The following is a 14,067-nucleotide window of genomic DNA, read 5'->3' on the forward strand; positions in this document are numbered from 1 at the left end:
TGTCAAGCCATCCCACATGTCACAAAAGATTCATTTTTTTGCATTCACAACTTAGACTTCTACCCTGCTACTCTTGGTACCGACAGCAACAACCACATTGATATTGCAGTGATGGACAAGTGGGATCAGGGCACGTGGAATCGCCAGTTCTGCTTTGTTGGACACTGAAACGAGAAGCATCACATGTAGAGTACAAACAAATCAGCAGCAAAACTTTTCCAGCTCAGTGGAGCTACTGCAATGTGTACAGCATCATCGAGCAATTAAACAGGCTAAAGCCAATAAAGGTTAAATGTCATGTTTCTTCAAATTTCTACATGATACAGCCAATCTGAAAATATAGCTTGTGTTCTGCTCTCATCACAACATTTTCAGTAAGCAAAACTTGTGAAAAAATGTGCTGTCCAGTTTAATTGATGGGTGTTTGTTTCAATGCAAATTAATCAAAACAATGGGTAATTTTTCATATCACTATACAGTAGTTGTGACATAACAGTGTGTTGAGCAGTAAAAAGACTAACAGCCAGTTGATAACATTTACTTTGCCATTATGAATTGATGTCTGACAAAGCCATTTGAATCAGGTAGAAACCATAGGGTGTTCTGAAATGAAAATCTTTAATTTTTTTTCAGCAAAATCTAACTGAAGGACAGGTGAACAAACTGAATATTGTCTTTTTCCTACCTAACAAGAAGTCACTCAAAATTAAAGGATGACATGACATTTTTATGCTGTTGCCAAACATTGAAGCGTTCATTTTACACATAAGCGGCAGATTATTTTTAAATCAAGACTGCGTTTAGGCTTTATACATAAATGTTGTATAGGCTTCGCATGTCAATCAGTTAGCACAAGTGTGCTGAATTCTTGTCCACCGCTTTATTTTTTATGGCACTAACTTTGACATGGCTGTGTTCTTTCAAAAGGCTCAACTCAAACTACAGTATACATCTGCAAAATGAAAACTTTGTTATTAGTTTCCATCATTATTATTGCTAACTTCATGCAGCCTTTCCTCAGTATGTTAATTTCAAAAAGTATGTATTGAATAGAACAAAAACATCATTTCTATGGCAAGACTAATAAATCAAATTAGTTTATTATTATTATATTTCAAGGACAATGGACTGTGCAATAGAGAACAGAAACAAGATCTGACTTAAATACTTGCCTCCTATTTTTATTTACAAACTGATATTACTGTACACAGTCTTACCCATGAACGCTAAGTTCATACATAGCACGACTATAGCAGACCTTTAATTGACAATATCTTACATATCCAAAAATACCCGAGGTCGGTCAGGAACACAGTACAAGGCTCATCTGATATGCCAAACCATGTTCAATATAAATATTTCAGAAACATTCAGCTTTGAAGACTCCTCTCTAATTGTCTCTCCTGAAAAACACCTTGTCAACCCGCGCTCACATACATTTGACAGAATGGCATGTATGACACAGCTCGATTGTAATACCTCAGGTCACACCGACATAAACCTTGTGTAGCAAATGTCTCTTTGGAAAGAAAAGTGATGTTCAAGTGACTGACTAGAAGCTGCTTATGTACGTTAGGAGAATTGGACAATTATGAAAAGCTTTCCAAATCACTCTCAAACCTATGACTATCTCGGCCACAGATACGGATCGCTCTAGTTAGACAAGTAGACAATGGCGTGAACAGGCCTGCTGAGCTAATCACTAGCCAGGCATAAGTGGGATGCCAGGGGTTTTGAATTTTGCTGTAAATTCTTCTGATAGCTGTAATTGTAGAAGTGGCACATCCATAATCTAGTTCCCAGTTGACCGCCTCCCTGAAATATAAAAAAAAAAACGAGAAAGAATGATTTATTATCACTTATTATGATTTATCATCTACAAGAGGCACTTCTTACACTTCAAGAAGTCTTTAATACTTAGTAGCACAAAACATAAAACAGACTGCTTTTGGTATAATGGTGACAAATATTTAATATCTCTTTATTATAAAAAAAAAAAATCTTGGAAGGAGATGAGATGTGATTTTCTCTGAGACACTTGAACGTCCCGCAAGACAAGCCAGGGAGACAAAAGGACAGCTGCTGTACAGGCTTTTAAACGTTTGAAGAGCTGTGCGACATGTAGATCAAGCAGCACGGCAGCAGCAGCAGTAAGCCTGCAGCTGATCCAGCAAAGAGGAGGTTAAAAAAAAAAAAGTATTGGTTTCCTATTGTATCACCGTTTAAGAGGGGGTTTCGAAGGAGCGACCGCATCTCCTTAGCGTGCGTTCAGCCCCCCTCTTCACAACGCAAGAGGCAGAGACGCGAAGTGGCTGGTGTGTAGCCCGCCCCTTGGGGGAATAACTCATTCACTACAGCTTTATTACTGGCAAATATCAAGAAATAAAAAATGAATGAAAATAATCTGTTTAAATTGTATATCCGGTTAACCAAACCTGGGGGTGGGCAAGCGAAATGAGCAGGGGGCAGAGCCCCCTAGTAACTAAAAAAAAAAATCAAGATGGGCATCTACATTATTACTATGCATATCCTCTAAATCAGGGGTAGACAAAGTTGGTCCTGGAGGGCCACAGTGGTGGCAGTTTTTTGTTCCAACCCGATTACTTTCACCAATTAGAGGCCAATCCTTGCCAATAACAGATCTTAATTTTATGGCTTGTTTGTGTTTTCCTGCCACCATGTCACGTTATTATTTTCTTGGAGACTTTTTTTCCTTCCCAAGGATACGTTGCAGTCTGAAGAGAATGAGTGATTCTCATTCCTTCACTTTTACCATCTACAGGTTCCTTCTAAGTATTTCATCAAACCAGATATTTCAAGATGTAAATGGAAACATGTTAAAATGGAGAACTGTTACTTTGTCATTTGATTGTTACTGTTAAGTAAGGACTCATTACAAACTCTGAATACAACTGTTTAAGACTAAAAGAAGCAATTAAAGGTGCGCAATCTTAAAGGAGATGGAGTTTAAGCGACAACTGACTTCTCATTTAGAAACTAGGTTGGATCAAAAACTTGCAGCCACTACAGCCCACCAAAAAGGGCTTTGCCTGCCCCTGCTATTAAATAACACAGCTGATGTTCATTATTTTATATTTCTACATTTATACTATAATACAATTAAAAAAAAAAAACAATTCCACTAACTGCATCCTATTAACGGGTAAAGAGGAGTGCCACAAGGGAGAGAGTGGCCTTGAGCTTCCACCATGGGACAGCAAACACTCAGGTTTTTAAAAGCAGCACAGATTTACTGCAGCTCTTGATAGATCTCCAGAATGCTGTTTGACCCATTACTGTAGTCCAACTGCTCATTGCTGATTAGATGGTAAAAACCTGATATGTGTCACAATTTTTAATGCAGTAAGCAAGAAAGGTTGGGGTTGAGATCATGTGCTGATAGCACGCTGTTGCACCCACCGCACAATGAACCACACCTGGATTGGGATCTGAATACAGTGAGTGCCATGAAAGTTCAAAGGTGTCAAAACAGAGAGGTTTCCACTTAAGTGAGTAAAGAGCTTGTAAAGATCTAAAATAATATAAAAGTTTGGACACCCTTGATCAGATTACACATCTTGTGAACCTTGAAGTAAAAAAAAATTTTGGAGACAAAAATCGGTCAGCAAACAAACTAAGAAACTTATGAAAATGTAGAGTTAACAGTTTTTGATAAACTACCAATGGTTTAAAAAGAAGTGTAAATGTGGCATTTGCAAAGGTTTAGGCACCCTGCTAAATCAGCACTTGGCAACACTCCTTTGGCAAAAATCGGCCTGCATTTTTTAGAGCCAGCAGTGAAGTCTTCGAATTCTTGTTTTGGACATGGTCCACAATTCTTCCTAGGAGTTTTCCTTCTTCAGCTATCTTGTGTGCACAGCGCATTTAAGATCTACCCACTGATTTTCTATAGTGTTGAAGCCAGGGACTGTGAAGGCCTTTCCAAAAGCTTCACTTTGGGATTCTAGAGATATTGCAAAAATTTTCAAAGTTCATTTTTGGGGTTGCCTGTCATCTTCAGTTACCTGACTGACTTTCTGACACTCTCCTCAAGGATTTCTTTATATTTCGTGAACTCCATTGCTCTTCTGTGTATGCCATACGTCCATGTAAGTAACATTGCATAGCAGAGCAGTGCATTGCATTGCCACTCCTTTCTCAGCTAACCCTGCCCTGTACATCCCTTCATGTCATATGGAGGTTTTGCTTTGCCCACCTGTTACTTTATAAGTCTGTATTCTTGGTGTTCCAGATCTTGTCTTCATCTCAACCTTTCCACTTAATCACCATTTCTTAGTGCCATCAAGGGGCTTCCAGCTAGCAATTTCCACAGTCCCAAAATATCTTTTTATAGCCTTCTCCTGCTTTGTAAGCATCAGTTACTTTAATTCTGAGATCATCAGTCAAATGCTTAGAAGAGCGCACGGTTGTTGAATGTTGCAATGTTTAAAGTGTCAAGTTGCTCATCAACTGACAATTCCTGACCAGACTAACAACCTATTATGTTCTGAGGCCTTATAGTAGAAAGGATGTCCAAAATTTTGCACATGCTACATTTAATCCTTTATTTTTTTCCTGCTCATCAAATAACTGTACAGTAATATTTTCACATAAATACCAGTTTGTTTGCTGTCGGGGTTGTATTTACTATTTGTTATGTCAAATATCAACAAATGTAATACAGCTTGAGTGTCTAAACTTTTGAACAGAACTATATCTGAAAGGACGTCACTGCTGGTTAATATCAGAATACCAACAAAAGTAAGGAGGACAAAGCGTTGTACACATTGGTCTAGAAGATGAAACTGTGGGACGATGCTAAACTATGGAGAAAGATCTCAGGTACACCCTGGGAACACAAGTGGTGTTGTCGCTATATTAAACCATACAGACAATATACAATATATCTTGCCTCGATTACTGCAACTCGCTGTATTCTGGGATTAACAAATCTCTGATACGCAGGTTACAGTTAGTCCAGAATGCTGCCGCTCGCTTTCTGGTTGGGGCAAGAAAGTATGACTCTGTTTCTCCTATTTTAGCTTCTTTACATTGGCTGCCTGTCAGTTTTCGAATTGATTTAAAAATTTTGTTGCTTGTTTTTAAATCTTTACATGGACTCGCTCCTGCCTATTTATCTGAATTGTGTGTTTTACACCAGCCATCTAGAGTGCTTAGATCTTCTGGTCAGTTGTCTCTTGTTGTCCCTCGTACCTAGTGTAAAACTAAGGGGGACAGACAGGGCTTGTGCTGCTGCTGCTCCTCGCCTGTGGAACTCTTTATCTCATCACGTAAAGGAGTCGTCTACAATTCAAAACGAGATTAAAGACTCATTTCTAGTCACTTGCATTCCGTGACCTTCATTAATACTGATGGTTTCCTCGTTGTGATTATATAACATTACTTCTTTTTATTATGTACTTTATTTATGTTCTTATATTTTATTTCTACTTATGTTATTTGTTTGTTTTCTTTTATTCTATTATTGTAAAGCACTTTGGCTACAGCATTCCTATGCTGTTTTAAATGTGCTATATAAATAAATTGACATTGACATCTTAGGATTGAAAGATAAATTTGTTAACTTGTGGTCAGTAAAAAAAAAAGCATGTAAACTTATCCCACACTGGCCATTATTTCTGTTACGATGAAGCCCTAAAAACACCCCCTAGTCAAATCATTTATAAGCCTATTTGCAGTGCCTGGTTAAATGAAGGACATTAAGTGGAAATGAGACAATATAGCTAATCCATGCATCCATGTCGATTTAGCATTGTCAATAGTACATTTAAACTGTTTATTCATTAAAGGGAAATACTTCCACAAAGCACCGTATACAAGTATCGCCGCCAATGTCAGCTTTTTTTGTTATAAATGTTTGCGTAGGTACATAACAGATAAATATATCTGAGTGATTTAAAAATCACTTTGCCCTGATGACTGTCACCTTGTGGACACCTCGACTCACACTTGGGAACCACACCTTGAGAACAACTGACAGACTCTAATGAACAAAAAGGCATGACGATGAGAATATTCTTCTATAAAATGTACTGAAAAGAACTTGCTGTGTAGGTGTTCCAAAAATAGTGTGACAGAAACAATGCATACTTTCAAATGTTTCATGCAGTCTAGCATTAACAGCATCTGCACCACTCTTGAGGCCTGAAGAGGGGATAAACTTCCCCCAGCAAGGCAGGTGACAGTAACAACACCATAAACGTTAAAAGGGAAAAAAAATCCTACCTTGCCTGGGGATGTTCAGGAGCTAAACATGCGTTTAAGTTTGGAGAGGAATCCCTCCTCCTTGTCCTGCCCCTCCTCAGGCCTTGTCTGCCCTGCCTCAAAATGGTCACCCCCGGTTTGCCTACCTAAACACAAAAAGTTGCTGGGTTAGCCCCATACTAAACATTTGAAGGATACTAAATTTACTTAAGTCAGCAGAAAGAAACCAGCTTGTTTTCCTGACTCAGTGGTCACTAGTAATAATGTTTACTATTTTACCAATATTGCTTGATCTACAGGATACCTGAAAAATAAAGCTCATGTGTAGAAAAAGTACTGAGATGGCAGAGCATGACTTGAAAAGCACTGGTAGCAAATAAATTATGTAATGGAGTTTCTCTAAGAAACTTTTCAGTACTAAAGGGATAATGATAACTGAAAGCGTTTTCCAGAATCTTAGGAAATTATATGGAGATAAAAGGACAAAGAAAAAACAGGATAGATAAAAAGTGAAAGGAAGAAAAGGTTATTCCTGCAATTTCTCTTTCTCACCTTTTAAGACAACAAAACCTCCAAGTGTTTTTCCATTCAAGGTAATACTAGAAAGAAACAGCTTGCTCTCTTGAAACTCTCTAATTTTGTGAATTGTGTTTGTAAAGAATATTAATACTTTCATATTAATACATAAAGGAATGAGAGAAAGGTTTATAGAGCTTCATTAAGGTTACAAAGAATAAAGCATCCATTTTATGGTTTTCTTTGTTCTGTTTTTCAATTCTTAAGTTTAAATGTACTATAATAGAAAAGAAAATCTTTGAGCATAAATGGTCTAAAAGGAAAGACAGTATATGGATTATTTAAACAAAACAGCTATGTTCATAAAAATAAAAATATTAAAGTTTGAAGTTGCAGATTTTTATAATATGTAACATAACCTTCACTAATATTCTGTTTCATCATTCATGTTGTACTATGAAAGTTGATAGAGATGGATGGATGGATAGAACTTTATTTGTCCCCGGGGGATATGTGGCTATAAACCTATAAATTCACAGAATGCCCAATCATCTATCCATCTTTGTAACCCCCTTATCTAGGGCAGGATCATGGGGAAGCTGATGCATATCAATGTAAACTGATTTTTGATGGTTAAATCTAGCTTCATAATCCATCCATCTATTATCCAACCTGCTATATCCTAACTACAGGGTCACGGGGGTCTGCTGGAGCCAATCCCAGCCAATACAGGACGCAAGGCAGGAAACAAACCCTGGGCAGGGAGCCAGCCCACCGCATAGCTTCATAATGCAATGCAACATTATTTTATACTCTCGTAGCAGGTAAATGATACGGTCAACTGAGGCACATCTATGGCCCCACATTTTTAATTAAAAAACAAAATGTGTTCCTCTTAGTTTTGTCACAAAACCAAGCACCCACCCCCACGTTGGAGACAGACAGACAGGGAGACATATAGACAAAGTATCTCTCTATCTACCTATCTATCACAAGTTGATATGTCACTACTTATACATTAAAATCTAACTTACCAGAAGCCGTATTTGTAATTCCGTTTACTGTTCCATCAACATCTGACTCTTCCTCAGCATAACTTAAAATCAAATCCCTCTGCCTGTTTGTCAAATTCCTATAACAAAAAAATATGCATCAAGACAAAAACAAGACATTCAAAAATCCTAAACAAGGAAATTCCAAGAGTGAGGTTAGACTTTGCACTGATGAAATATTTTAATCCCAGCAAACAAAAATACTTGTTGGAATGTGTAAAGCAGGTGATTGTTACAGTAACATAAACAGTCTACTGGTATGGAAAGAAAAAAACATAAGACCCAGAATTTCATTTATGAAGTGGTGGAAAAGTGCATCCATGCATACAATCACAACTTCAAAAACAGTGTGAAAAGAACAATATATTTGTCAGAATACATATGTAAACTGTATTCAAACTGGAAAACTTTTACACTAAAAGACCTTCTGCAGTGTTTTTAAGTTGTTCCAGGGGCCACAACATTAAACAAAAATAGTAATCACCATATTGTATTTGTATGACAAAAGAAATCCTGTACTTTTTATATAGCTGTGTAACTTTATGGCACTTACTTTAACATACAAAGACATTTTCACTGGTGTAAGTAACATTACTGCCACTGAAGGTTAAAGATTTACTTCAGAAAAACAAATTATAAAAATGTGTGAATGAGGTTGAGAGTGAAACCCGGTAACTGCTGAGCTCATTATGTCTCTATGAGAACAACATACACATGATGCCTGCTAAAATGCCACAGCAACACCCTAATGTAAGTTTGCATTTTTCTAGAATGTACATTTTTTACCCAGACATTTAGAAGAGACTGGAAAGAAATTAGTAATTGAAAATCCTAGCAATCCGGACAACATATTGATAAATAAAAAATGTAAATACCTGATAAACAGACAATTTAGTTTATTTTCTAAAGGGTTGCCTATCATGTGTTTGTTAGTTCTATTGTTAAGCTAGTGTCTGAATTTTTTTTTTTTTTTTACTTTGTCTGTTACCACTGATGGTGGAGCCCCCCTAGAAATGTATTTTCTCCATGGATTCTGCTGACTGGAGTTTTTATTATCCTCTCCTGCTGTCAAATGTTATGTTAATGGAGAGATATTTTTTGGTTCCATTTATGTTAACCACATTGGAACTGCTTAGTCTTCCGGTGAGTATCGTTACGTGTGTGCATTATGCAGTTTGCCATTTGTCAAGTCTGTGATAACATTTACCTGTGAACTTGTTAAAGCACTCTAGGCCTGTACTCAGTGAAGAGCGCTGTACAAAAATATACTAATTTGAACTTTATTGTTGATTTGGATCAGAAACATCGAGAGTAATAGCTTTTGTTGTCAAAGGCACATACTTTGGGATCCGAATTTTGATATGAATGAAATGATCTCCATATCCGTAGCTATTCACTCGAGGGATACCCTTTCCAGCCAGTCGAACTCTCTGGTCAGCTTGAGATCCAGGTGGTATCTGCCAGGTACACAAATGTAAATTTAACATTAAAGAATAAAAACTATTAAAGGATGAAAAATTCTTAAGATGACAGCATTTAAAACAGAAATACGAACAATATATCAGAACAAATTCTAAAATTATAGACAAACAGATTTCAAACTGGTACAACATAGCAACAATAACAAATTATTTAAAAATTTATTATAAGCCATGTGATAAAATGCAAAAATATTTTTTGCAGATTTTTTTCAAGTACAAGACAGAAAAAATGCCTAATTCCATTTTCTAAGTTGTTTTTCCAATTAAGGGTTGTGGTGGGCCAGTGCCTACCTCAGCAGCAATTGTGCACGGGACAGAAGTTAAAACTGGACTGGGTGTCAGTGCATTACATAAAAATAGTCAAGCATAACATTTATATTAAGAATTTGAAAGTTTTAGAAACTAAATTAAAAACTTTTTTCTTAATCAAAAACTGGATGTGCCCAGTGATCCTGAGAGTAACACGTTACCTCTTCCACTGTAATTGGAAACGAATGTTCTAAAACAATTATGCTATGGGCATTTACCGGTTGCACTGTTTTTTGTTTTTTTTGTGTGTGTGATCGACTTTTTATTAAGTAAAAACAAATTGACAGGATATATAAATAAATGGACATAACATACATACAAAGAAACAAAGGCTGAGCTAAGGGATTAAAAAATAAATAATCAATCAATCGAGTTACAAGCTGAGATTTTCACAATTGAGCCGCAGCAGTGGATGCAGTGTTTTTAAACAACTCATCAAAACAGATCTATATACTTAGTAAATGCAATCAAACTGAATCGAAAACAATTAAAATCTGAAGTCTTAGAATAAAATACTAAGAAAGGAAGATGCCTTAAGCACAGAAAGAAAAAAAGAGCAAACTTATAAGACCTCTTTATACTCACTGCTATATTAAGTGTCTCATACAGGCCCTGTGCTCGGGCGGTGCCTCCCAGGATTGCCTGAGCTACTGAGATGTAAAGGTCAGAATGAATATCTGCCCCATCTCTCCTGAACACAGGACTCTTCTGGACCTGTAGGGAGCAGAAGAAAACTCAATTTTAGCAATATCAAGCAACGTGTATATTTCCCCCCATATTTATAAGATGAACAAATTTAAAATGCAGACTAAGAATATGTGCCTCATTGTTACACTTCCAATCAATCTTGTTTATAATAAGAACTATTCTAAAATAGATATTATATATTCTACATATTGTTTACAGGAGCTGGTGTATACAACAGAAAAATAAATACATTAACTGAATATTAGTTAATATGCTAAAGTAATTATGTTGTGGCACATCCTTTAGCAGCTAAGGCCGAAACCAAGTGTGTTATTTTTACAGTTCAGTCTCTTATGCATATTTCTAAATAATTCCTACAAACCTGCTTCAGCTGTTGGTTGTCTTTCATAAACAGCCTGCTTTAGTTATTCATTTCTAAACACAAAATGTCTCCCTCTTGTGAATTTCCCCTTGGGATTAATAAAGTATCTATCTATCTTGATCCCCTCTTTGATGGCTATGCTAATGTGCTATTAAAGAATTTACAATTGCCTAGAACTCTTTTGATGCAAACATATTAACCACCAACCACAGAGTTCTTACCCGAAAAGTTATAAATATCTCTTTCTTCCCAACAGGCATTCGTACTGTCTGTCCATCTTCCACTCCTGAAACACATCACGTCATAGTATTTAAATTGTTAATACAATGAGAATTTCTCAATATAATCTATTTAGTAATAATTTAATGATCTAAATAAATATTTTAGTAACTATAGAGGGCCAAGTTATCCTTGTTTAGATCAATAATATACAAATAAGTTTTTAAACAGGTAAACTCAATGGGCAAAAATGGACTCCAGACCCCAAAATTTGGGACATTTTCATAAGATATACAGTGGTGTGAAAAACTATTTGCCCCCTTCCTGATTTCTTATTCTTTTGCATGTTTGTCACACAAAATGTTTCTGATCATCAAACACATTTAAACATTAGGCAAATATAACACAAGTAAACACAAAATGCAGTTTTTAAATGATGGTTTTTATTATTTAGGGAGAAAAAATCCAAACCTACATGGCCCTGTGTGAAAAAGTAATTGCCCCTTGTTAAAAATCACCTAACTGTGGTGTATCACACCTGAGTTCAATTTCCTGATTACTGCCACACCTGTTTCAATCAAGAAATCACTTAAATAGGAGCTGCCTGACACAGAGAAGTAGACCAAAAGCACCTCAAAAGCTAGACATCATGCCAAGATCCAAAGAAATTCAGGAACAAATGAGAACAGAAGTAATTGAGATCTATCAGTCTGGTAAAGGTTATAAAGCCATTTCTAAAGCTTTGGGACTCCAGCGAACCACAGTGAGAGCCATTATCCACAAATGGCAAAAACATGGAACAGTGGTGAACCTTCCCAGGAGTGGCCGGCCGACCAAAATTACCCCAAGAGCGCAGAGACGACTCATCCGAGAGGTCACAAAGACCCCAGGACAACGTCTAAAGAACTGCAGGCCTCACTTGCCTCAATTAAGGTCAGTGTTACGACTCCACCATAAGAAAGAGACTGGGCAAAACGGCCTGCATGGCAGATTTCCAAGACGCAAACCACTGTTAAGCAAAAGAACATTAGGGCTCGTCTCAATTTTGCTAAGAAACATCTCAATGATTGCCAAGACTTTTGGGAAAATACCTTGTGGACTGATGAGACAAAAGTTGAACTTTTGGAAGGCAAATGTCCGTTACATCTGGCGTAAAAGGAACACAGCATTTCAGAAAAGAACATCATACCAACAGTAAAATATGGTGGTGGTAGTGTGATGGTCTGGGGTTGTTTTGCTGCTTCAGGACCTGGAAGGCTTGCTGTGATAGATGGAACCATGAATTCTACTGTCTACCAAAAATCCTGAAGGAGAATGTCCGGCCATCTGTTCGTCAACTCAAGCTGAAGCGATCTTGGGTGCTGCAACAGGACAATGACCCAAAACACACCAGCAAATCCACCTCTGAATGGCTGAAGAAAAACAAAATGAAGACTTTGGAGTGGCCTAGTCAAAGTCCTGACCTGAATCCAATTGAGATGCTATGGCATGACCTTAAAAAGGCGGTTCATGCTAGAAAACCCTCAAATAAAGCTGAATTACAACAATTCTGCAAAGATGAGTGGGCCAAAATTCCTCCAGAGCGCTGTAAAAGACTCATTGCAAGTTATCGCAAACGCTTGATTGCAGTTATTGCTGCTAAAGGTGGCCCAACCAGTTATTAGGTTCAGGGGCAATTACTTTTTCACACAGGGCCATGTAGGTTTGGATTTTTTCTCCTAAATAATAAAACCCTCATTTAAAAACTGCATTTTGTGTTTACTTGTGTTATATTTGACTAATGGTTAAATGTGTTTGATGATCAGAAACATTTTGTGTGACAAACATGCAAAAGAATAAGAAATCAGGAAGGGGGCAAATAGTTTTTCACACCACTGTATTTTATGAACAGAATTATGACACACTTCTGCATTTGCAAAATGGATGACTGTGCGCATTTTAACTGTGTAAATATGACACTTTTTGCTCACCTGCTGGTACAGGAACCATCACCATTCGTTTCTGTTTAGTGTGTCCACTCCCACGACATAAAACACAAGGGGTTGTAATCACTGAGCCACGGCCACCACATCTCCGGCATGTAGAGCGCATAACAAATGGCCCAGTGTTTATAGTTTCCTGCAGGACAAAACAGAAAAATTCTTTACACACTGCCCTTGATTACACACAACAATGGTCCTCTATCAGTAAAAGCTGGCAGACTGTCAAGTAAGTGCTTCAGCTTTACGACAGTTTAAAAAAAAAAAATTGCTCATCTGGCAAAATTCAAATAACATAAGGAAATCAGGCCCAGAAATAAGTCCGCAATTAAAAATTAAATCAAAGCAGGGTCGAGGCACTTTAAAATGGAGCGTGTGTTACGTTACTAGTTTGTTTTGTGGGTGTATGATCAGTAACAGAAAACAAATTGTGCTAATAAATTAAACAACACATTGTATTTTAAAAAAGATCTTTTCATATTCATATAATTATACATTTTTATATATCTTAAAATAACTTATGGATTATACCCTAAATTGATTCCTAGATACTGGAAAAAAAAAAAAAGTTCTACTAAAAACAAGGATTTTACAGCATATTTTGATACATCTCAAAATGTACTTGACATTTACTGTAACTCAAAATGAGGCTGAGGTATCGTAAAAAATTCACAGCTTAAGCTATCTACACACATTATCACATATCCAGATTCAATTCTAAGGTACCTTTAACTAAATTTCACAGTACACGTATTTTCAGATACTTTTAAAAGCTAGTTTGGCTTTCCAAGTTAACTTTTATTCTAGACCTTTTTAAAACTACATTATAGTATTCTACCATTACCTTGTCAGCATCTTTGCTGAACTGAAATGCACAACAGACCAAATTCAAACAAATGGAATAGTAATGCTAGAAATAATGACCATGGGGTGGAGATTTGGAGTATTATGGGGAGCCTGAGCAAAGCCTTGGAAGGAAACACAACCCGGGCATCAGGCCCCATTAAAAGTTTCACACAGGTTATCTCTTAAGATGTCTAACCAATTTTAATCAAGTTCTGAGTGAATATATAACACCACCATTTTAAAAAGAAATAAGGGGTTATTCAACTCACCATCCCAGTTCCATTACAGTAATGGCAATGCTGCACCTTTGTGCCAGGTTCATACCCTTTACCATCACAACGCTGGCATGAGTCCTCAATATTGACTGAAAT

At 36.8% G+C, this 14,067-nt stretch overlaps 1 protein-coding gene across 1 annotated transcript; it reads right to left on the minus strand.

Annotated features, from left to right (window-relative positions):
• Positions 1-1,081: 1,081 nt before the first annotated feature.
• On the minus strand, positions 1,082-14,061 carry dnaja3a (DnaJ heat shock protein family (Hsp40) member A3a). Its single transcript, XM_039774741.1, has 7 exons — positions 13,966-14,061; positions 12,842-12,989; positions 10,874-10,938; positions 10,169-10,297; positions 9,135-9,250; positions 7,776-7,873; positions 1,082-1,815 (listed from the first exon to the last, which is right to left on the minus strand). Exons 1-7 carry the CDS (start codon positions 13,966-13,968, stop codon positions 1,793-1,795), a joined length of 582 nt encoding a protein of 193 aa, XP_039630675.1. The 5' UTR covers positions 13,969-14,061; the 3' UTR covers positions 1,082-1,792.
• Positions 14,062-14,067: the final 6 nt, after the last annotated feature.

This window comes from Polypterus senegalus, chromosome 13 (genome assembly GCF_016835505.1).
Source record: "Polypterus senegalus isolate Bchr_013 chromosome 13, ASM1683550v1, whole genome shotgun sequence".
In the NCBI taxonomy this organism is placed as follows: Eukaryota; Metazoa; Chordata; class Cladistia; order Polypteriformes; family Polypteridae; genus Polypterus; species Polypterus senegalus.